The 25,504-nt window shown below is 44.3% G+C and overlaps 1 protein-coding gene across 7 annotated transcripts; it reads right to left on the reverse strand.

Annotated features, from left to right (window-relative positions):
* Positions 1–536: 536 nt before the first annotated feature.
* AREL1 (apoptosis resistant E3 ubiquitin protein ligase 1) lies at positions 537–25,483 on the reverse strand. 7 transcript variants are annotated; one of them, XR_012633882.1, is made up of 21 exons: positions 25,394–25,483; positions 20,774–21,032; positions 19,544–19,603; positions 18,671–18,897; positions 16,787–17,024; positions 15,620–15,789; positions 15,315–15,495; positions 14,340–14,584; positions 12,597–12,674; positions 11,972–12,113; positions 11,457–11,578; positions 9,661–9,736; positions 9,174–9,283; positions 8,474–8,653; positions 8,193–8,318; positions 7,864–7,993; positions 7,719–7,777; positions 7,441–7,530; positions 6,273–6,448; positions 5,012–6,086; positions 537–1,600 (listed from the first exon to the last, which is right to left on the reverse strand). XR_012633882.1 is itself a non-coding variant. In XM_074909960.1 (20 exons), exons 3-20 carry the CDS (start codon positions 19,557–19,559, stop codon positions 5,984–5,986), a joined length of 2,469 nt encoding a protein of 822 aa, XP_074766061.1. In that variant the 5' UTR covers positions 19,560–19,603; positions 20,774–21,032; positions 25,394–25,483; the 3' UTR covers positions 2,941–5,983. The 7 variants fall into 7 exon arrangements, 3 of the variants coding, with proteins under 3 accessions (XP_074766061.1, XP_074766063.1, XP_074766062.1); XR_012633884.1 differs by having other exon boundaries at positions 538–1,600; positions 5,229–6,086; XR_012633885.1 differs by lacking the exon at positions 537–1,600 and adding an exon at positions 2,183–2,912 and having other exon boundaries at positions 5,229–6,086.
* Positions 25,484–25,504: the final 21 nt, after the last annotated feature.

Below are 25,504 nucleotides of genomic sequence, written 5' to 3' on the forward strand. Positions count from 1 at the left end.
ACAAGAAGGGGCTGCCATTTTCCCCAAGTAAGAGTCTGAGTCTGTTCCACACCTGCAATAAAGGCCTCTGAAAATCTGAGCTAGCCTCTACACAGCAAACCTCCAGACAAATCTGAAACCCCTGGAGCTAGTCTCATCATCCTCCAAGAGGACGGCAGACAATTGTATTTCCTTGCAGCACTATCTCATCTTGAGGTAACCTAACACTTCAGCTACTGAAGCCCAAAAGCCCCAAGCAGCTGTTCTTTCTGGTAAGAGATGAGATTTCTAAGATTGCTCAGAAAATTGCGTGAGTTTACAGGCCTTCATAATTATGTTACTATAAATCCCTAAATTAAGGGGTGGGTACAGGCCAACACACTTCTCGCAGCTTATCAGAGAATTAGCTCAAGAGGGAGAGAATAATTTGGTTTTGGCCACTGCAGAGTCACTCCACAAAAAAACCACCCAAACTCACTCTGGCCTTCACGTGCCTCAGAGAAAACTCTGGAGCAGCCTTAAGCCAATTCCAGTTTCTCCATCCCTCATATGGTGCAAGAGCTCCGTTTCTTTCATGTGTATTTATTGCAGATTTATACCAAGGCTGAGAGGCTTGGCTCACAGCCTCACTCACCACTTCCAACCCCGTGTGCAATTGCCCACGCCTCAACATACTCTGTAGCACGCCATTCCTGCAGAAGGGTAGCTGGAAAAGACTGATCAGGATTTTGGGTGAACTTCAGCTACAGCTGTTTCGTTTTACTGCAGAAAAAGTTATAGCAAATTATGTCTAAAAATGAACACATTCATGCAGTAACACCTCCCTCCTACAATCAAGTTTCATGCTCTGGAGAGCAGAGATTAGGGTTTCTCACGCATTCAATGATAAAAAACAAACAAGGAAAGAGTTTAAGAGGAAGATTCTAAAAATCTCAGATTCTGCACTGCACATCTGATGCCAAGATAGGCTGAGGTTCTGGTGGACTTTGCTGTTTCCCATAAGTGTTTTTCTTTTATAGTTCCCATAATCACATGTTCAAATGCTTTCTGCTGTCATGTGCCAGGTCAGTCAGACACAAGATGGTAGCAGAACAGCCAAAACCATACAAAATATAGTAATTCACTATGGGAAGCAGGAGTTGCAGCCTGGTTCAACTGCCCAAGTCAGCCATAACACTGTGAAAACAAGAAGAGATCTTATCCAAATCAAGCATAATTTCCCCATTTTCTCATTCAGGTATCTGAAGATAATCCTTCTCTGTAGCTCTACAATTGAGGCAAACAGAAAGCTGAGCAGAGGAACTCAATGTTCAAAAATCCAATTTCCCAAGGAGCACATCTTGACACATCTCAGGTCAAGTGGCCACGTATGGAATCACGGATCCTAAGACATCAGGCAACTCCTTGCTATTGCTGGAGACACAAGCTGGGGCATGTAGGATTCCAGCGTGAAGTGTATGGGCATGATTTCTCTCCTAGCCCCAAGTCCATGCCAGGTTGTCAGGATGAATGGAGGCTGTGGAGTCAGCAACAGGTCACTGACACCACTCCCTCTCCAAGACATCACAAGAAACTGGTCATCAGGACAAACAATGTGGGCAGCCAGATGGTATCATGGATCCTGCAAAGAGAAGCAGAAACTTTAGAACTTACTTCATGCTAAAGTAATCCAGCATGTTGAGCGCTCCTCTTCACACCCAAACAGAATTTCCCTGAAAACTCCAGCCTCAGTTTGGCCCCTTTCCCACGAGTAATACTCGTCATGGCATGTAAAGACATGTCCATATGGTTTGCTGTGTAACATTTTGCTCATGCCAGGTTTGCAAAGTCACCCACCTTTTAGTGCCCTGACCCCAACTCCAGCAGCTCTAGACTCACAACCCAGGAGACACTGGAACATGTTTCTGGATTCTTCAGAACGCTCACCACTGCTTTATCTGAACTCTGTCTTCTCTGACTGCGTAACACAACTTTGTTCCCACAAGGAGCTTCTAAATAACCCAGAACAATGCTACAGAGGCAATCCCAGAGACCAACATGCACTGCTCCCTCTCTTCTTAGGTAGCGCTCATGGCTCGAAATCCAGAATTGAGGCTAGATGCTGGTTTCATAATACGCAAGAACATCTGCCTAGTCATGTGGTAGAACACACGCAGTCAGCCAATGCTATGCTGGCTGACGATGGGCTAAATCTTTGTACAGTTCAGGAAACAGTGTTTTCATCGTTTTATAGGCAGCACTGTTAACGGACGCAGAATCATGCTGTAGAATCTTCTCAAGTTTTAGCTATGATTTTAATCCTTAAACTACAAAAAAAAAAAGTCCAAGGAAAACCAGTAATAAATTGAATGCTTTTTGTCAGAGCTGGGAACAGCTCAAGCTCAGACATCACAGAAACTGGATATTGCCCCTGAAGGGAACAAACTGTCAACTTACTAACTACTCCATTATTAACAGACACTTCCAGGTATATTGTTTCCACTCTGCAATCTGAAAGTATTTTGTACAATTTAGAAAGGTCCAAAGGACTCAAACACCCCCTCTTCTCCTGGCTTCATCTAACTCTCTTGACAGTACAGTGAAGCACAAGCAGTACAAATACCTGCAGCTCAAAGAGTTGGGTAATACACAGTGAGATGAAAAAGTAATTGCACCAACTGCATTATTAGTTTACATAAAAGAGAACTTAAAATAATTTCTGGCATTACCAGCTGCTTCAGCCCATTTTCCAGACTACTGCAGAGAGGCCTCATAGTATGCTGTGAACCCCAGCCCAGTGTCCTGTCTCTTCCCAGAAGCTCACAGGTCCTGGGTTCAGTCAGGCATCCTGAAAGGCTGCAGGTGGAGAACCGTTTTCCTCAGCAAGACATCAGAAGATCTGGAGGCCACTCACCCACGGACAGGACTAATCAGTTTGGTTCCCTCTGTTCAGCCTTGAAAGAACACTGAGCTGAGAAGGCAGCATTTTTAAAATATTTTATTTATCATACGAACTATTTACAAAATCAGCTACTACAACCACTGGCTTCCAAATTTTGGCTGAACTCTGCCAGAAATTCACCAGAGGGAACTAGGATTTAACCTGTGTCATCCACAGCTCCTGGTTTCTAAAAACATGCAACATGGCCTGGAGGTGCAGGCTGAAGCCAGGCCCTCTGCACCTTGAAGCAGCTTCAGGAAACACGGAACCTGTCTGAGATGATACCAGGATCCTGAAGACTTCTACAGAACAGCCTCTATTAAGTGGGAATAAACAAAGGATGAAAAGAAAAGTAACGAGCCTCTGCCAGAAGTAACATACAGTACAGGTGACCGAAGCACATTGTTAAGGGCAGCATAAACAGTGACCGTACTGGAAAATGGTATAAAGCTAGAGGTAAGTTTAGAAACGCTGTGATGGATCTCAGGAACATGGAACCAGCTAGGGGCCTGTAGAAACAATGGGGAGGGGTTTAGTTACCTAAGAGCACCCATCACAGTTCTGACTGCACTTGCATTAAGAAGTCCTTGGCATCTGCACAACTGCTGGGAAGCATGGGGTGTTGGCTGCAATGTCATGAGAAGCATTTAGGAGTTCTTTCCAGCAGAGGAAGACTGCCCAGTGCCCAACTACTTCACCCTCAGAATAAAAAAAATCCAGCTCAAGAGAAGAAGGGAAAAGATTCCTGAGGAAGATGTCACTGGCAGAGTTGGCCCATAGCTCCAAGGTGAGACTACAAGACAAAGCTGCAATGTGGGAACAGCACCAAGCTACACCTCCCAACAAACAGGAGTTAAGCCGAGCACCACCATCTCCTCTCAGTCCCTGGAGAGCACAGTGAAGTGGTGGCATGGAGAACACAGGAGCTGTAACTCTATGACCATGAAAGCCATCTACAGTGTAAATAAAATGGTACCATACTCTCCACCCAAAGGAGGTCAGGATCTTGCAGAACAGAGCCTGCACTAAAAAAGGGAGAACAGCCACTACTTAAGTGATCTATCAGAGCGCAACAGTGGCAACTCTCAAACTGGCAGCCTCCCAGCACCTCGATGCCAGTGAGGGAATGAATTCGCAAGGCAAAGAAATCCCCCTGAGTAGTCTCAATCTCAGCTGGCTGCTTTTTGGCACCAAAATGGCTTTTTTTCTGTATAGGAGTAACACACCTAGCCCAAGAATGGCTAAGATGCTGCCTTAAAAACAATTTTTAGATGTAGAATGTCTCCCCCCAAATTCCCAGTCAATTCAACTAAGCTACACTGAAAAAACACAGTTATCTTAAAATATCCACACTGAGCAGAAGTTTGTCTGGATCAGTTTGAGGGCAGCAGAAGGGGACTGAAGAAGATGATGAGACTTTTTATCTAATACAGTGTTCTAAAATTAGCTCAGGGATGCCAGTCAGACTCCATTCTGGAAGAAATCCAGCAATTCCATAATCCAGTGAAAGCTTACATTGCAAGTAGTAGCAATGCAGGTTTCTCACACTTTGACTTCTGCGTGTCTTTGACTCCTGACCTGAACTGTTTAAGGAACTTAAAGGAAGTACTTCAAGATCTTGAATTTTACTTCACCGAAGAACTCATCAAGATTCGCAGATTCTCCTTTCCTCCGCTTCCCTGTGAAGGGCTGAATGGACTGCCAGTGACACCACACACCAATCATAAGTTTACTTGTCATGCTGGTCTACCCACCCCTCTCCCCACAAGCCAGACGATGATGAGTGCAGGCTGTTGAGTGATCACTTAAGTGAAGTTCTAGTTAACATTCTGTGCTGGAAAGCCAGCAGCACTGAACGGAACAGGAGGAAAGGAGAGGTGGACAAAGAAGGTAGGAAGATTGGGAGGACAGAAATCCAGCTGCTCTCCAGGCACCAGCACCCCTCTGGAAACTGCCTGAAACGCAGTAGCGAAAGAGAAGCCACAGGCTGCTGCATGATAGAGGTAGAAGCCAAGACCCTGTGGGATGTTGGGGTGGAGGTACCACGTTCTGCCCGGTACCATCATCCCAACAACAAACACATCCCAGTGCACACTGTAGCTGCTTACTGACCTTTAGCTGTTACTACGTAGCATATATACCCTGAAGGTGAATGTGGGATAGGCATTGGTGCTCAGCATTGAGGGATCATACTCATGCCCATACTCTCTCTCCTGAGGAAGGGAAAAGAAAGCAAGGGCATGGGACAGCTTCCTGTGCAACATCAACTGTCAGAAACATTCAATGGAGGAGAAACTCCTCTTCCAGTTCATTTACAGAGGCTCATTACCAGCCACTGCTGGAGAAGGACGCTTCTGCTGCTGGACCCTGGCGGAGGTAGTACAAGATCACTGTCAGGGCCAGCACTTGTGCTCCGATGAGATTGTTCTCCCCTTCGGGTTACTCCCTTCAGTGGATTCTGCCCACTTTTCTCTGTGGCACGGGTGACAGCAGCATCCAGAGCAAGATGCAGAAGAACCAGAAACCCTTCTGGGTCAGGTGCTGAAAGGATGTGTCCCCATACTCTTCATGAGTCAGAGTTAGATGAGCTATTGGAGAGCATCACTGGGGGAGCTGAACCAAGACATGGTAAGTTACTAAGGCTTCCCATGAGCCAGGTTTCCAGCAGAGTTCCATGCTGGTCTTCCCTCTTCCTCCCAGCGTGCTACAATAAAGGCAGCTCAGCAGATCTCCTGCACCTCACTGTAACTTCTGCTTATGAACTTCTTCTCAGAGAAGGATGGGTGGGTGTACGGGGTGCACAGAAATCAAGTGCAATTATCTCCTTGATGAACGCACCACAGTCCTTTTGCTGTTCCACACTGAACCAAAGGGAGAATGAGGGAAAGGGCAAAGATAAGTTCTTGATGACACATTTGGGATATGGAAAGGCAACGTGACATCTTCTGGATGACAAATTCCTTTACATGGAGTCTTTGCTTTACCTCCATTGCCCCTGTGAAGGGAAGGAGAACAAGCAGAGGCCTGAACCTGGATCTTGCCATGAAGAGCCAGGAGGCTAAGTGGTCTCCTAGAAAGGGGCAATCACAGCATGCCAAAGCCCTCACAACCCTCACTGATAGCTAGCTGCAGCATCCTGTGCATTTCTTCATAGGAGTCATAAGTAGGGAGGCACAGCTGGTTAAAACTGTAAAAAAAAGAAAAATTCCATTCAGAGTAGATCTGAGAGGGGACCATCCCCACCAGATGCTTTTAGAAGGGTTAACATAAGCATCACACACATTACATGTTATGCACTGCTTGCCCACCACAACTACCTGGTGTCATTCCCAAAAGCACAATGCAGAAAGCTCTACCACCCCAGGATACTTGCCAAGTATGGGCTGTCGGCAAAGTACTGTGAGTTGGAGCTGCAATGATCTGGAAAGATGGACAGAGTGCAGCAAACCCTCCTGGGGGCAGCTGGGAGGAACCAGTTGTGAATTGCAAGAGCCTGGCCAGCTCTTCCTGGGTGAAACTGGAGACCACAGTCCAAAACCACGTCATGACCTGTTAGGAAGCAGGAAAGGTAAAGCCAGATCAGTCAAGCAAATAAAATAAACATATAAGCAAGTTGCAAGAAGATAAGTCAATTAACCTTGCAAGCAAGTGCTCTACCAACAGCATTTTTTTGTTTTACCAGGGTGACACAGAGACAAGTATTACATAGTTTCTTCTTATCAGTTAAGAGATGCCCCACACTACTACCTCCCACCAGTCCCTTCTCTTAAAGCAGAAAGGCTTCTGCTCTCCCCACAGAGATTTTATTTTTAGAAATACCTGCATAGGCAATGAAGTAGGTCCACAATGAAGAAGCTCATTTGCTTCTTGCAGTATGCTAATCTCTTGCTTTTTCTCATTGTCTGGTACTTTTGCAGGAAGGTGAAACCATCCAAGTGTTTAGAGCTAGAAGCCTGTACTCCCAATCTCTTTTCATCTTGAGTGTTTTGGCAGCTTTCATTATTTTTCTAAATGAAGCCGCTACCATTCCCATACCTCTCCCACTAGGAAAGGCAGGAAGGGATAGGAACAATTTCAGGGTACAAGTTTAGGCTACTACATCAGTAGCCTTTACCATGGAAGTGAATTCCAAATGCTCCACGTGGGCTGCAATCATGATGTTCAAGCATCCCTTAGAGATAGGTATATCACCACGAATGTCTTCAATAACAATAACTCCCACCAATTCCTCCTGATTCCCTGCTGAACTGTTCTTAATTAGCGCTTTGTTGGATTTTCTTAAAAGGAACACCTCTGCTGATTTTTACCTGCTGGTAACTGATTAAGCATCATCCCTAGTCAGCCAGGCTGAAAGAGCTCTCTGGGGAGAAACATTATTATGTATAATGCATGAAGTCCTACTCCTGACCCCTGAATCTTCCAGTTTGTCCTTCTGGAGGCCTAATTTCCAACAATGAAATCCGTTTCCAGTTTAAATTGCCTTCTGCTGTAGTTGGGATAGCTGGTTTCAGCAAGCAGGAGGGAGAAATCCGTTCACTTGCCTTCTCACGGAAGTGCCAAGATCCTCCTACCACTACAGCATGTGCCTTGAAGTCACAGACACAGATATCTCCAGTACCACACATCAGCAACTGAAAGGCAAGAGACTGCAGTCAAAGTCAGGAGCTTGGGAAACAAGGCAACAGCTACTGTGCAAATTAAAAATATTTAAAATGCTTAGAGAAGAAACATTTTGGCTTTATTCCAGATCCAGAACGTGCTTCATTTGTCAGAAAGGAGGGGAAGTAATGGTAGAGATGTTTAGGGAGGCAGCAATTACCTCAAGCTCATTCTCATCAAAAATAGCCAGGAGGTTCTCAGGAACTAACTCACTAAGACCTGGAAGAGAAGAGGAGAGAAGAGCAGCAAGCGCTATCCCCTGGGACATAAAGGCAGAAAGGAGTAGGGAGCAGAGAGCATGTTACCTTTAAGGAAGTGGTCCACCTCCTCTCTAACCTGACTGGCCAGCCTGTACTGTGCAAGCAGATTTAGATACAAGATCTTGTTTTCATTGGTCACTGGTACTTGAGCCCCTCCTGTCACCAGTTCCACCACCTGAAAACAGAAGAACACGTGATGCGAGTGTGACCAGCAGCATTCTCCAAGCTTGAACTCCCAACCAGAATAAACCCAAGAAAGGACCCACTGCCCAGAGTAAATTCAACTTTCTGGGGCATGTAGCAGAGTACTCAGCCTCCCCTGGTACAGGCAGAAGGTGTTAAACTGCCCCACCTTCAGGAACTGCCTCCCTCACCTTCTCCAGCTGTCCTGTTTTGCTATACTTCTCTTCAGCAAAGACCAGATCCATCTCACTCACATCATTGTTCAGTATGAAACAAACTTTGGATTTATAGAATTCTGGGTCATCTGTTTCAAAATACTGTGTGAAAGAAAAAGGCAGCAGGGACATGGAAGGAAGAAAAAAAAAAAAATCAACATACACTGTTAACCAGGACTCTGGATCTGCTTTACTACACCAATGTTCAACCTCTCCCCAGACCAATACAGGCTTCAGACAAGGCTGGGAAGCTTTACCTTGTAATGCATACGAAGCCCTATGATCTGAGCCAGGAAGGATCGGGTGAAGCGAGCTCGAACCAGTTGTTGGTAAGCACCTCCAAGAGATGATTCATAAAGACATTTTCCTACTAAACGGCCTGCAAATTCATACACTTTGAGTCGTAAATATGTGGGACGCCCTGGATTTGGATGCACCTGCAAAGAGGAAGCAAAATGAAATATCCAAATGCTAGACAAGACTAGCACAAATAGCAAGCATGAGACCAGTTCAAGTCATGACATCTCTCAGGCTGCCCAGGAGCTTTAGTGCAATATCCTCAAAGTTAAGCAACAGAAATAAAAAGCCTGAAGCTGCCTAGGAAGAATACAAAATGTTTCATATGCACAGGCCAGAAGCTGTATAAAAGCAGAAATGGATTCTGAAACATTCAGACCCAACAAAACCTCTAGACACCCTGATGCCACCTCCTCTTGCCCAGAAATCCCACCTTCCCTGCTGACTGGCCACCCTCTGATGCTCATCCAGTCAGTTCTTAGGCCCTTCAGTGGGTTAAGATCATTAAGCAAAGCTTTGAGAAAGACATTGGAAGTGACTGTAAAGGCAAGCTAAAGAATGGGTAAGGTTGCACACCACTTAATAGCAGCAGCATTATTTAACCATTGGCATATCAATGCACACATTTCTATGCATTCAGCATAGGAACTGCAGACTCACCAAGGCCTGGTTGTTATCACTAAAGCGGGTAAAGAGTTGACTGGTGGTATCAAATAACGCCTTACAGATGAGCTCAAACCACTCTCTGCGTGGACCTCCCCAGTCCAGAGCTACAAGATAAAACAAGCTTGGTCATCCATGGGTCATCAGATCAAGAGTTTCATGCATGCTGCTCATTATTACCTGACATGAGAGCTCATCACAGTGAACAGCTCCATAGCAAAAAAGCAGAAGACAGGGACTCCAGAACTCAAGGTTTTGCTCCTAAACCTAGTCCTCATATTTTTTTCACTTGGGCCTCACATCCCTATGTAAAGTAGGGATTAGAATAGCACCAGAAGGATAATTCACTAAATCTGTGAGAAAGTGAAAGGGCTGGAAAGCCACAAAGGAGAGACATACTAGAAGAAACCAGAATTTCAGACTAAAACTACTCCACTATCATTCCTTTCACTTCTTCCTCATATATAGTCACAGGATAACTCACCTTCTTCATCCTGAAAAATCACTTCAAAGTTTTTGCTCCAGTCAGAAACAGAAAAATTTCGTGTTGCTTTAAAAGACTGAAAGAAAAAATATAGCAGCGGCCGTTACTGCTTGGCACCCTGCAACCAACAGGCAATCCTCCACATGCGATGGACAATTTAAGCAATACAAAAATCAAGAAACAGTCTAGTACTCTAAAGTATAAAAGTGAGAATTAGGAACTTATAAGGTCTAATTCTTATTTCTCTAAAGCCACAGAAGCCAATTCCTTATTTTCTATTATGAGACACATTACCCACAAAAATACAGCTCATCTTAAAACCAGTGTGAGATCTTAACACAGCACGGATGTATCCCTCTCAAGGCTGCAGTGCAGTATTGTTTAAAGTATTAAAATGCCTGTGGGAAGGAGCAATTTCTGCAAAGCACTCTCAGCCCACGAGTTAGATTTAAAAACAGGAACATTTCAGAGAGCAATAGAAAATAGCTTGAAGGGTTCACTGACTTCATACTTAAAGCAAGTCACGATGCAAAAAAGTAACAAAATATTTCAAGTGTCTAGAGCTTCCTGTGTCCCGATTTTGGATTCCAATTAAAGAAAATTTTAAAAGCTACACAGCAGTCCTCAGTCATAAAGGTAGCTTTGGCTTAACTTATCTTCAAACAGGTTAGAGCATCATGCTAGTCACACCTCTGGGCTAAACACACAGGTCACATTCATTGTGCCTGTCAACCTTGGACATTAAAGCTTACAATTATTATGGCACTTAATTTATTTTGTCTTATTAGGCTGTAACACCAGTGCTCACGACACTGCAAGAATTTCCAAAATAGTGGTGAAAAAATTGTTAAGGAAATACTGTTTAGAAGTCATTTTATAAAAGCTACAAAACGAAACATAACCTTGTAAATGTGCAAACTCTTATGTGCAGAAAATATTTCGAAACACAGATTTACTGAGTGTATATCAAGGGAAAGCCCAGCCATTCCTGCTTTCCCCAGAAATGTTCTTTTCCGTCTTTATAAGATTACTGTTGAGACCTGTGAAAACAGTAAGTCAGGATAACTGCCTGCCCTGCACACACAGTATTCAGAGTGTCAGTTAAGAGCTGTATTATATGAATGACTCTTTCTGAAGTTCCATTTTGGAAACACATCAGCTTAGGTCAGCATCGGCAAAAACTTAACTCAAGGACTCTATGGAATATTTTATCATCCACTGAACCACTGCTAGAAGCTTGTCAATACATGAGTTTCATGGACGCAGCTCAGTAACACCTGACTTTACAGCTTATCTTACTGAATGGCTCTGTACCAGAAAAACAGTACACAGACTCAGAAGCTCTAGGTTCTGCTCCCAAGTCTGCTCCAGGTAGATAGTCTCTCTCTGGGCCTCTGGTTCCAATGTAAAGTTGGGACAAGAATAGGAGCAGCAGATTCCTGCTTTTACAGGCTATGCATGTATTTACCCTAGATATCTCCTAGGGCTTGAGTTCCTTAAAAATTTATCAGAGCTGAAGTTTCCTAATTACTTAAGAAATTGATCTCATCTTACCAGCTGTAGAGAAGGAACACACAATACCAAACCTGAACACAGAGGAGCTACCTTGAGATAATTTTTTAAGATTTATTTCTCCCATCTCAAGCTGTTTACTGGCATCTGCCTTGAAACAGAAGGACTAATCATTTTTAGCATGGTTGTCCTAGTACATGCCGGTTTGGATTTCTTTAGGCACTGAGCAGAAGGAAAAGGATGGAGGAAGCATTGGGCTTAAGCAAAGTGACCTATACACTCACCGACTCCAGCAGACAGTGACGGTTGACCTTTAGCGTGACCTTCAAATGAGGTCTTCTCATATGCACCTGACGTAGCTCTCGCTGAAAGAAGGTCACTTTGTCCTGGAAGGTCTCTGAGCCTCCTGAGAACAGTGACAATTTGGGTCAATACATTGAACATCTAGAAGGCATTCCTAAGACTAAATGCACAGGTCAGCTTTACACACCAAGGATGAGTTTATTACAGCAAGGTTTGAAGACAGAACTCTAAAGGGAGTTTGCAGTTAGCCTTGCTGACATTCAGATACTCACAGGTGTGCTTTCAAAGAGCCTAACAGAAAAGCCAAACTGAAAAGGAATAGCTGGCACGACAAAATACGTTCACTAGAAACACCAACCAGAACAGAACATGAGACTCCAGGAATTAGAGTTCTCATCAGAGGTCAGTCAGTGCTGGAAATCTTAATTCCCTGGGGAAACTAGCAGACTCAAGTGCTAACTTCCTGACAGCTGCACCCACCTCACCACCTCTTTACCTATGTTTTTATGTAGAGAGCGAATGAAAGTGGCTGCCAAGATGTTCCTCTTCTTGCAGCTGAGCTCCACAGGAGGTTGGATCCCATCATCCACCACCAGTGTCAGTAATTTGTGCACAGGGTCAGGACCAAGGTATGAAAACTAGCAGCAAAAAGATGCAAGAAAGTAAACCCATCATGCAGAAGGCACAGCATGTTCAGCAGACAGAGCAACACCACCTGCACCCTAAGGCTTTCTCTGCTCACCCATGCAGATGCAGTCAACAGGAATACTATTTCAGGCATCCAGACTCCAGTTAGGACGTTACTTCAAACTTTGCATCCTAGCCTAGGGGTTTCAGTGGACACAGTCACAGCCTTTTAGCAAGGTTATGAGAAAAATGAGAGAAATACAAAAGAATCAAGATTTTTGCCTAGCATTGGAACAAAAGGCAGGGAGGAGTGATACAACTAGCTCCTATTCATAAATATTATCAGAACTTAGGCACTGAGGGGAAATTCCAGAGTTGAATTTTATGCAACAAAATGTTGCTTCTCTCCAAAAGGAAAAATCAGACTGTCATTCACAAGGTCCACAAGCTAACAATATGGAGGTGCAGTGACAGCTACAGGGAAGGAGGCTCACCTTTGTGCCAGGACATACTCTAAAGGTGAAAAGGCGCCATGGAATGATCTTCAGGTAGAACTCTTTCACTGAGAATTGCTGAGTAATCACAAGGAAAAGAAAATGTTAAAGGTCACATCTGTTAAGGGTTGTTCCTGAAACACATGAGGCACAGAACATATCCATAAAGCCAGACCTCCCTCCAACCCCAGGGACAGGTTTCTGCAACATTTGGTGATATCTTCTTCTGGCACAATACATAAAAAACTTTAGAGCTGTACAGAATCGTAAGCAACTTCTAAGACTTTACTGTGTGTATTCACAACACAAGTAGGATCACAGCATGACACAGTTTTTACAGCAGTAAGCCACTCTGTTCAGTAGAACATCACCAGTCTGATTGGAAGGCAATGTTAAGTACGCTTGAGAGGCTGAATTCAGGACAAGTTTGTAATGCATTGACAAAAAAGTTTTGGAAAAAGTCACATTAACAGAATCATTGCTACTATGCCCTAACTTTTACAACCATTTCAAACAACTTTTTAAAAGCACTTGCAATTGCTAAATCCAGGAGATTTGCAGTAATTTCTTCTCAGTCTATTTCTGCCAGAACAAATAACTACTAACTGTGGAACTGTCACCTTCTGGAGAACAAGCTAGGATGAAATTCTAGCATCTTTAGACAAAACATAAAACCATTTTCCCCACAAGCCTGTTCTAGCTGCAATGACTAGAAGAATTTACTAGCAACATTTCTCCAGAAACAAAGAAAATACGAACAGCAACCCCTTAGAGAAATAACAGCATAGTTTTCTACTGTACAGGACAGATACTCTAGGTATATACAGAGATATCTAGGGATACAGTTACACAAGCATCAGAATCATAACAACTTTGACAACTAAAGGGAACCTGCAACAGTACCCACTTCTGGTGATCTCCTTTACCAGGCAATGCAATAGAAAATAGTACAAAAGTCCAGAACAAGGATTAAATGATGCTGAGCTCACAAGGACCCAGCACTCATTCCCACAGTCAGAGCTGCATGCAGCAGCGATTTATAAATCCCTCCATCTTATACCTGTTTCATAGCCCTCTCTGTCAGGAAAGAAATCCCTGGATTAGTCTTTCTTTTTGATATTTATCACTGCATTTTTCAGAATGTATTCAGATCGGTAGATTAACAAAGTGAATTTAAATTTATTGAAAGATTTAGTGTAATTTTCTTTCTAGGTTCTCTGAATGCTCACAGGCAATAATAAGTTTCTGTTAACATATTCTTACTATAAGAGAATCCTCAGTGTCTCTTGACTTGCTTTAATCCTCTTCCTTCTACATTTAACCTTTGTACTCTGACCATTTTTTCCCCTTTTATTTTCCCTGAAACATTCAAGAAACAGGACAAAGTCATAAAATCTGGGAATCTCTAAGTTCCAATCTACAGGTATCAGAAACTGAGAAAGGGAATTGCAAGTCTGACCTGACCAAAGGAAAGGCAGAGTATCTATTGAACCATCAGGGAGAAAATTCCCAGTAGGCTTTGGATCAGACCTAGAAAGACCCACGGAGTCCTAAAACTTCAAGGAGCATTTTAACATTATTCTCAGTCACGAGCTCCATATTTGCTGTCTAGCCTTAAGCAAACCTTTTTTAACCAAGTCTGAGGCACCTAAGTCTGGAGCTAAGATAAAGGGCACAAAGAAGGTCTTCAGCTGCAGCGTACTTTAAACATGCACTCAAAAGCAGTAACTTTGTGCTATCTACCTTAGGTGACACATAGCAGTACACTTTTTTAGGTTTCTTCACTTTCTCCGGGGTTTGGCTGTCAGAGGGAGAATCTTCATCTTCATCCTCAGTTGCAGTAGAAGGACGGCGCTGGGAGGAGCTCAGGTGCGTTGGAAGTTGCCACTGAGTGTTGGTATAACTAGGAGCATCATAAAGGTAGGCTTCAAAGTAAATACCAACACCTGAGGTGGACACATTGTGTTCTACAATGTTCTGTTCATTCTCTGAGGGAAACAGATAAGAGAGTTGTGTAAATCTTAATGGAGACCAGAATCAAAAAGTAAAGAATCCACAGACCACCACCAAATTAGTTACTACGATTTTAAAGAAAAGGCTACACATTCGAAGGAAAACCTGGTGAAGTAAAACTCTGATAAAGAGAACCCAGAGTGGAACGCAAAAATTTCAAGACAGCAGTTTGTCTGTCTTGTCTTCAGGCAGTGACTGGTTGAAGAAAAAAGGAAAAAAGCATACAGAATATCTCTCTCAGAGAACCAGCCTGAATGCATAGCCACATTGCAGACTGGCTCACTCCTGAAGAAATCAGGTATTACAAAATTGTAAAAAAGCACATAGGTTACATGCAGTGTTCTTCATCCATGTAGCTTAGCATACAATACATGACTGGGTCACTTCCAGTATGGGTCAGATGCCAAGAACTAGCAAGGAATAAATATTGCATAATTTCAGAAGTTAACCTCCGAGACAGGGGTAAAAACACACATGCTTTTATCTGCTGATGGAACTGAGAGTGTCAGCATTCAGAAATTTCCCTTGTCAGCAGCAAATTCATTTACTGTAGCATTTTTAAATGAATAGGCATTGCTTAAGCAATTAAGCATGGCCAGTCCAGGGAAGCCACATTTAGCCCTGCTACAAAAGAGCAAAAAAGACTGTGCAAAGCATCTTGTAAGAGGACACTGGAGAATGAATACTGAGCAGTTCTTGACTCACCACTTAGAACAATGATGTCAAAATCACCATTGCTAATGGGCTTGTTCTGGTAGGAGATGCAGGCATGGAAACAACCCCTACAGTGCAAAGTGAATCGGAAGAACACTTTGCAAGTCTGCCGATTGGACACCACAGACTTCTCAAATACAACATCGGAGCTCTCTTCTTCTTGAGGACCCAGCTAAACAGAAAACAAATTAATGAAGGGGACTCATTATTATATATCATTTATATATTACTATATATATTACATTATATATATTCAGGCTCACCTGAATTCAAGCAAGGGATGAGGTTGCACTCACCTCATAGATGGAGAGGCTGTAATTGTGCTCATCTATCAGGGACACCGAATTGCTGGTGGGATTGTCATACTCATCTCTGGGAACTATCTGCAGAGTATGCTGCTGCCCACAGGTCAGCACCAGAGTGGAGAAATGGCAGACAATTTTGGTTTTGGAGGGAACCACCATCCCTGAATCAGACAACAACAGTTTAGAGTCAAACAAATTCCACGGTGAAGCTACAAAAAGCAAATAAAAAGCAACTAGGGGCACAATACTCTCAAAAATGAATTAAATCTAAGCACATTCTATGCCCCTACATTCAAAAAACAAAGTATCTGAGCACTGAAATACATGCTGTGGTGCACAGGGTTTGCCTTGGGTCAGAAACTTAATACTGATAAAAGCAAACCCAGTTACTAGCCCTCTAAAGAATGATTTTTCCACCATTCTAAGCTTCAGCTCAAGAACTTGCTCCCACGGCACATACAAAGTACACCTCAGATAACATGCAAGGAAACCTGCAAAGTCAGTTTACAAAACAAACTTTAGCCTGTACAGTATTTGAGTTAAGTCTGAGCTTCTTCTTTCTGAAGGGGTATCTTACCAAGCTTTGTATCTATTCACAATGCAGTGGAATAGAAGTACTTTCAATGAACATGTACAGGAAATATAAAAGATGCCAACTGGGGTCAAAAAACAAAAGTAGAAGGAAACAAATTTAAAATGGATTAAAAAGGAAATGTCTTTAAAGAAGTCTATAATCAAAGGTATCAACTGCTCCAGGACCCTAAAGAAACAGAGTAGGGTATTTAAAAGAGGAAGAGTCGAATCATGACAGCATTTCCCATTCAATAACTCAATACTTTCAAAAAAGGCATTTTCTTATTACTAGGTGGATCATAAAGAAGTTACTGCAAAATGGAGAACAAGACACAAGTGGTTAGGGAGCTTAAGCAGCACTAATGACTTATTCTGTAAGGCAGTTGCTATTTTGCCACGTACTGGTAGTCACGAGTATGTTTTAGTCATGGGTCTACTGCTGGGATCTACACATGGTAAGAGTAAAATGGTTAAGGGTAACCCTTTCCCTGTCACCTACCTATTTTAGCTGGAAACACATTTACCTAACTGCCTCCAATACCTCCAAATCTACTTTGAATCATTAGAGGGCCACTTAGACCTTACCTGGCTGGAACACCTTGTAATAGGGGCTGTAGGCCACATTCAAACCACCAAGTTTTACAGTGATCTCGTATCTCCCAGCCCTGCGCACAGTGAAGGCCACTTTCACCACATTGGAATTAGGCTCCTGAAGAACTTCCTGGGTTACAGGAATATCAATTTCTAGCTCCACATGGCAGATGTGAACTCGCAGCTCCACAGGCCGGCGAGCAGGGAAGGGTTGCCCATTTTTATAAAATAACTGCATGGGAAATGGAGAAGTCCAGATCAGCAAAAATATGCAGTGCACAGAGGAAGAGAATGCAAGTCGTCTTGGGGAAACAAGGGCAAGAACCCCAGCTCAGCAAAGGAAACAAAATTAAGAGCCAGCTCCGTCACAGGCTGTGTTCTCTGAAGCAAACAGGGCACAAGTGGTCATTGAACAGCCTCATTCTCTTTTGTGCTGGGGTTCAAATGAGTGCCCATGCCTCTAGCCATTTCTTCTCTGCACTGTTAGTGCAATATCAGAGCAGAAACCAAGAGGACCCACTAGCAAAAGGAAAAAGGCAAAGCCACACCCTTTCAGAGAAATGAAGCAGATCTTGTCCGTTTGTACAGCTAAGCTCTGGAAAAGCTCTCACCAGTTTGTTACAGAAAACAGTGTGGAGAAGATGCCGACCTAAGGAGCTGACCCAGTCTGTACTGTTAAGAAGCATCAGCATGAAAACATGTTAGATAAAAATCACAGGCAGTTCAATCACAGAAGTGATCTCCCAGACAATTTCAGAAGGTAACATACCTCGATCACTACTTCCTTACAAGGAAAGAATTACACTTTGAAACCCTATGTGCATGGCTCCTCAAGAGCTGGCAGCTTGTGGGCTAGATCCTGCCTGCCATCTGCAGTCAGCAAAAGGTTACTATTATTCCCTGTTTCTAAACGAGGGAGGGCGTAGGGCCTGAAGTAGTATGTATTTTGACCGTCAGTGAGAGAAACCACTGCATGCAACAGCTACTGTTAATGAATAAAGGGCTAAACAAATGGGAGACAAGCATGAAGTGGAAGGGCATGTTGCTGGAACTGCCATGAGAGTCAGCAAGGTGAAGGGAATAAATTTAAACAGCAGGAACAGAACAAGCCCCTTTCTCCTCAGGTTTTTCACTGCCTGCCTTGGAGCTAGAACTCCTCACTTGCCCTCAAGCAGAAGGGTTTCCCTCACCTTCCTGAGAGGGATGGGCATGGCAACCTAGCTACACATTTCTTCTTATTTTGATACTCTTCTGGGTGGGGAAATTGGGGCAGAAAGGTGGGCACATGAGCCCAGCAAAACCTGTTCAAACTTTCTCCACATAGCTCCAAACTCCCAGTGTTCAGGCCCCTCACCCCTCTTATTTGTATAGTTGTCCCATTGTCCTAGACATGGCCTTTTGGGACTGGAGAGAAAACGAGTCCTTGGCAGGCTTTTCCAGGTCAGACAGAGTAACATTCAATTTTGGAGGAACAGGGAGTCACCATGAAGCTTCACAGCTCTTGCGTTGGTAAAATGCCCACTCCCACACTCGCAACCTCAGCTGCGCAACCAAAAGATAGCACCAAGTCTGTTTAAGGCAAGGCTCGGCCCACTCACTTCCCAGTAAAGGAAGCAGTAGATAGGACAAGCCTCATCTCCTCTGCTCCTCAGAAGATTCTAAAGAGAGGGAGGTAAGATTTTAAAGAGTGCAAACCTCAGATATGCACTTACAGAGTTCTGCAACAGAGTTACAGGGGGCAGAAGACAAACAGATAACTTCCCTACTCCTAAATTACATCCAGCTTGTCCCCAACAAAAAATATTTGAAGAGCTCATCCCTAACTCAGAACTCTGTTCCTGCCCCCAAAACTGCATGGAAACAGAAATATTCCCTTACATGCACTCGGAAGGCCATGCTATGGCCCACCTCATAGGGGTCCTTCCAATCCCAGGAGATTTTACAGGACCGGGGATCCAGGTAGTTGCCTCGCACGTAGTCATAAATAGTTCGCTCCCCTCGGCGTTCCCGGTCCTCATGCTGAAGGAAGCTGACTATACGTGCGGCAAGCTCAAAGAGGAACTTAATGGTGAAGAAGAAAGCTACCACAGATATCGTGATCCCACCTGCAGCAAGGAGAGAACAGAGTGTGGTTGCAGCAGCGTGCCTGAGTCAGGTACCAAAATCCCCTCTACATCAGCTCAAGATACCTTTCATTAATGATATTCTACTCAATTGCAAATTAGGTGTTTAAGACAGAAGCTACTGTGTGAACACTTACGGTCTGTGTTAATGCTAAAAGGTTAGAGAATAACAAGTCCCTTAAAACTCTGCAAATGACTGCAAACAGAGCAAATAGGTAAGGGTGGTACAGAGTCCTGAGTATGGCTAGCAGATATCCCAACAGAAGCATGGAATGCCCTTTCAGCTGTAAATTAGCACTACAGAGATTCCTTTAAGGGAAACAGTCATATAGCCACACAACCCCTGCACATCACATTAAGGCTGGATTAAGAAGCATCACAGAGACAACCCTGCACTAGTTCTCAAAAGAAAAAGTAACAGGATGTCTTAGGAATGAGGTCAATGGAGAAACTTTAGTAACAAGAAAGTGGAGAGGCAAGTCTGCCAGGTGGAGAGCACAGTGTGGGGTGACAGTAACTTCATGTTTGTTAGGTAGACTGATTAAGATGAAAGCAGAGGCCTTCAAGAAACCCTTCTAAAGCCTATGGAGAGATCAGCAAATACAGTGGCAACCTTCCCTTCACTTACCAATAATGTAAAACATCAGGTCCCTTCGGTGAGACACACAGCCAAGGATCACAGCTGCATCTAGAACACAAAATAGGCCAAGTCCAGTCCAGTGACTCTTCCTCACACACACTGGCCTAAATTTAATCTATGATTCCTCAGACAAATACCTATTGATCATCTATCTTCCTCTCCAAGGGCATCCCTAAAGCATTATTCCATGAGACTGTGAAATATGCAAACAGCACAGCATGCTACAAGGAATAGTTCTCCATCACAGACTGCCATTTAGATTCAGGGACCTATAAGGAGGACAACATGTTATCCTCAGAAAACAGTGAGAGCAGGCTCCAGGTACTGCAAAAAGGAGCTAATTTTTGCAGGATCACCAACTCTGACAGCAGAGGCCAAAAGCCACTCATCCAAAAATCTCACACCTACTTGCTTCTGCAAGTCACAAAGTTAACTTCTAGTTTGCCATGAAAGCACATCACAGAGCCACCATCAAAATGGACAGAAGCTGACCCTCAATCAGTAACCTTAGAAAAAGCTACGGAATAAAAGGGTTGCAAAGAAGACAATCCCCATTTGTTCAGAACAAACAAAATCCTTCTAGAGCAGAACTGAATCAATTTTTTGCATTGTAACTCTACTGTGGAAATTATGAGTCCAACTGGAAAATAGTCCATCTGTATTTTCCTACTCAATTCTGCAAAGTGAAGCCTCTCCACTGAAACTCTCGCTGATCAACACACAAGCTAATACCTTGGTTCTATACACTATTAAGATTACAGCAATTTTTAGAGACACCAATCTAGAATCAAGCTCTCACCAAGGGTACTGCTAAACAAACATGTAGTAAAAAGACCACACCCAAAACAACAACATGTTGTTTGGTTGCTAAGACATAGCTGACAGATGGAACAAGAGCAGCAGCAAGGAACATGTGTGACAATTAAGACAAACAATTTGGCATATGCTAATGCATAGAATATAGCTCGCCATGTCACCATTCAGTTAGTGAGAAGCCACATTGTGCATTCAAGCTGCTTTTTCTTTTTTTTTTTTTAAACAAACACAAAAGGGGAGTGATTCATCTGTCATCTCAACAGCGGCAGCAATGGACATCAGCATGCAGAAAGTTTAAATGAGGTACTTCCCACCAACAATAGCCATAACTTTCCAGCCCAGCAAATCCCCTTTGCTGGCCTCCAGACATTCCATCCCTCCAATTAAATCGCAATCACATACCTTTATACAAGTGCCCACGTTCTAAAAGCCAAAAGGGGGTACCTATTCTTCAGCATCCTTTCTCATTGTGCCCAACACTGGGGCAAACGTCAGCAAGAAGCAGCCATAGAGAAGACATTCACAGAAAGAGAAACTTCTAGACCTTGCATCACAGCACGACTGTGAAAGGTGAGGACCTGAGCACAGCAATTTCTTCCTCTTTGTGGAAAAGCGTTGTCCTGCAATGCTGCTCCCTGTAGCCTGTTGATTGTTAGCTTCCCTGGAAAAAGAAAAAAAGAGAGCAAAAAGTTTGATCTCTCCACGGTTGTGGACAAATCTAGCAAGTTGAAACACGTGAGAGGTGTAAGATGCAAGAGTATCACTATACGTCAAATCCATAGGATAGGTGCTATAAAGGCACTGCTGTTGACAAGGTGCTAGGCTTCACTATATCCTCAACCTCCACCTGCCATAATCTCATTTCATTATGCGACCCCTTGAAGCTATCAGGTTCAAGATGGAACAAAACACATCCTGCCTCCATAGGTTTCATCCAGCTCATGGGTTTCATGGAGCAACTAATAACCTGCGCGCTATTCATGAGGAGAGCTAAAGATCAGGTACCACTGCAAGCCTTCACAACCCACAAAACGTCATGTACTATTCTCAGACTGATTTTGCCCAGATCTAGAGGGCTATTTATAATCAAGTCTAAAACAAACCAAAACAAAAAAATCTTTGAAAGTTCTTGGACCGCAAAGTAAACTAGATAATTTCTTTTGCTGCTGTTGTTTTAGGTGTTCAGGAAAACAGTACCCTCATAAGCCATTTCAGTTTCAGCAGCACTATCCACTAAATTACAGATTAAAAAAATAAACATCTAAGAGCAAGGATTGATGCAGCCCACAAAACCAAGGACGTACGCCAGAAAAAAAGCCACAGAGACTACACAGTTAGTATCCACTCATTCAGAACATAGATTATATAAAGGAGTGAGAATGAAATGAACAGACCCAGGCTCGGTATCACAGCAGCTGTCTGTAAAGACAGTCACCTTCTTTGGTGATCTAAGTGACGTGCTCCTTGTGCCTGCCATACCACCACCTCAGCTGCCACTTTCTCCTTACTCCCCCCTCATCTACCTTCCTCTTCAGATGTCTCTTATTTTCTTCCATCCCAATAATCACACAGATCTGGTTGCCTTTGCACGCTTACACTAAGCTTTCTAACACGTATGAAAACCGACAGGTAACTGCAGAGCTCTTTGCACTGCAGAAGCAGACAGACTCTCACTGTCTTTTCCTCCTCCACATCTCAAGGAAAATCCCACCCACTCAGCTCTTTTCTTCTTTCCTCTGCTTGAGTGAACAGTGTTTCAGTCCTCAGGGCATAAGTTCTCATTTTCCTCCTAGATGAAGCTTCAGGTTTCTAAACTCATATCTCTGTGTATTAAGAATTACAGACCTAGCAATTTCCTTGATGTTTTAGTTCCTTCACAGTACATACCCAAGATGTGCTACAAATGCCTGGCTGAAACTCTGCTCCAGCTTGGCCTGGCTGTGGAAGGTGTGTAATAGCTCCTCACACAGCTGAGGAATTTCACAGAAACTTAACAAAGTTCGGGAATCTAGGAGATCTCCCTCCAGCATTTTACAGAACCAGTCTCTTCATGTCACCAAAAAAACATCAATGCAAAACATGCCCTGTGGGTTCATCTACCCAAGCTATTTCTGCCTGTCCACAACTCCTCTCCTTCTGTAAAGCATACCACGTCACACAGCCTCTCTCTTGACAGTACAAAACCAGAAAGAGCCATCATTTCAACTATAAGGGTTTTTAAGTCAATTGAAGCCTGAGTCTCTTGACCTGGATTGGAGAATTTCAGAGCTTGCTGGACACAGGAAATTAGTTATCTCCCTCAATCAGCACTGCAACTTCTCATTTTATTACCTCTACATGAAATGGCAAGCAAGACACCAAGTCAGGTGGCCACCAGAGATGAAGTGGCTGTCATAGAATCAACTTCCCTCTAGTGATACACACTGCCAGAAGCTTTAAGGATGCTCTTAGAGCCAGGATACATTGGGGTAAAGAAACTAGTTGCGAGTAGCTGGTATCCAAGATATGTTGCCACTCATCAGAATGCAGATCTAAATTAAAATAGTAACTGTGCTTAGAACTGCCAGCTAACAATCTGGGAAACAAATTCTGAAAATCAGCAATATAATGTGCCATTGTAGACAGGCTGGAAAAAATGCTGAATTGTCCAACAGGTCTTAGTGATCTTGATCCAAGGACAGAGCAAGCAATGGTCTCCTGCCATCTGCAGGGAAAATGGGGATTTGGAAAGCTTCACCTTGGTTTGACTCAAGGAGAATTACTGGCATAATCGAGATAGAGAGCATGGAATCATAAAATAAACTATATTAGTGCCATTGCTTCTCTCAAGTCAGCAAGGAAAGGAAGGCCAGTAATGGGAATACATTATGTTTATATTACTGCTGCTGTGAAGCCAGAGGAATACAGTGCAAAGCTCCAGAAGAAAGCATAAGTGTAGCTGCACATACAAAACAATCAATAACACAGTACTGGCACATCCATGTGGCTACAGGCACAAAGCAAGTTGGGGGAATGCTATACAGAACTGATTTACTGAGGTCCTAGGAAATCTGTTGTGCCTCTTGGGTTTTTTTTGATGCACTAATAAATTTAGCTTCCTTTCTTCTCTCCCCTGACAAGTTCCCTGACAAGTTCCAAAATTAAGAAGAAAGACAGATTTAAAACCTTTCTGCAGATTGGTAGTACCTCATCCAGCCCAGATGAGAGAACCCTTCTTTTCTGTGCAGAACATCCTCTCCATCCATGTGCACAAATGTCCACCACCAATGGCACGTGCATCTCATGCCACACACAAGATGATAATTCTCTTTTGAGTGAAAAGGCACAGTATTTTCTCACACCAAGTAAAGCATGCACAAACCAACAAACAGGAATGCCCATGGGAACCTAACTTTAAAGGACACGGAAGACTGAAGAGTCAGCGCAAAAGGCACTGAGCAGGCTCTCAGCTGTCAAGGACAAAAGCCACATCAATGGCTAGTGTCCATACAAAGCAGTCATTCTCTCATCAGGGCTAGAATGTCATATGCATTTACACACAAGCCAAATAAAATAGTGGCAACAAGAAAAAAAAAAAAAAATGGGAGACTTTTGCCAACTGCCTAAGTCTACAGCCTTTTCATTGCAACTGAATCACCATCAGGGCTGTCAGCTCCTAACTGTCCTCCTCAAATACAGCAAGCCAGTCAGAGAGCAACTTTCCAGCCAGTCTCGACACCAGATCTGCTTCCCAAGCCAGAACAACATTCAGACACTTGCCACCCTACACACCTGTGGGGACAGTAAATCACACCCTTCCTCCTCAATTATTTCCTTCACCCAAACCACTTGGGTCACTTAAGCAGTGAGTGGAGCTCTGCCAATTGTGTTTCCTCAACCAACAATTAAGTCTGATACAATCACCCAGGTGAAAAGGTCAGTCATGGTTCTCCTAACAAACCCAGTTCTCCTTTTGGTCTAATTTTCTTCCTCATTATCAGAGCCTCAGTCACAGCTGTACTGAGGCCAGCACTTCAGGAAAAGCCTCCTGCATAGTACCACACTGGCTGCATAGCTGCTTTTTCTGACCAGCACACTAGTTGCACTTGGAAGACACCAATAGCTACAAGTTCTCACTAATCCCAGAACCGTGCACGAGAAAGATAACAGGAAGGTCTCTCTCTCTTACCCTTCCCTGCACAGGGCACTGGAAACCAAGTGCCCAGGACTAGCATGAGAACTTTGAGAATGTTTCCTTACACGTGCGGAGAAGATATTTTGGATCAGACTATACCATTATGGCTGCAGAAAGCACAACTGAAATTATGCTCCCTTGCTAAGGCTTCAGGTCACAACTGTTAGCAAGATCTACAGATAATGACATCCCACCGTTTTTCACAAAGAAGCTCACGAGCTAGAGCACAGCAAAGCTAGCATCACATTAATTCTTCAAAACATGTCAGCCCAGCAAGCGTAAGAAAGTGGGCTGAAGACCTCAGTGACCTCGTAGCTCCACAAAGCAGAAAACAAGTGGGAAGGAGGGCGATCGGTGTGTGGGTTCCCCCTTCAGCCCGCACCAGCTGTGGCTCGGCGGAGCCACCAAGCCCCGCGGCCTTTCCACAGGCGCCAATCCCGCAACCTCCGCGACATGCCACCCATACAGCGACAGCGCCGTGCAAAGGGCACGGCGCTACCAACAGCGAAAGCCAGAAGCCGCCGCGCCTCCCGCTGCAGGCAGGCAGGGCCGGCCCTTCCCGCTCACCGGGAGCACCGGCCCCGCCCGCCCCCGCCACGGCCCTTCCGGGGCAGCCCCCCGCCGCTGGCAGAGCAGGGATTCCCGCCGCGGTAGCCCTGGGCGCGCCGGGGCGGCCGCCAGCACGGGCGCCCCGAGCCGGTAGCGGGGCCGCCCGCGCCCCTCCCGCTGCCACTCGCGGCCGGGCCGAACCACCTCCCGGGGAGGGACGCCCAAGCACTGCGGGGCGGCCGGGCTGCGGCTCCCTCGCCCCGGGAGCCCACCCTCCCCCTCTCCCGAGGAGCCGTTACCGAGGGCTGCAACAGCCGCAGCGTCGGCGCCGCTCCCGCGCGCGAGCAGCGCGGACTCCCGCTGCCCCGTGCCGGCGGCCGGAAGTGACGCCGTTCCTGGGCCTTCCCGGA

Source organism: Athene noctua, chromosome 6 (genome assembly GCF_965140245.1).
Source record: "Athene noctua chromosome 6, bAthNoc1.hap1.1, whole genome shotgun sequence".
Lineage (NCBI taxonomy): Eukaryota > Metazoa > Chordata > Aves > Strigiformes > Strigidae > Athene > Athene noctua.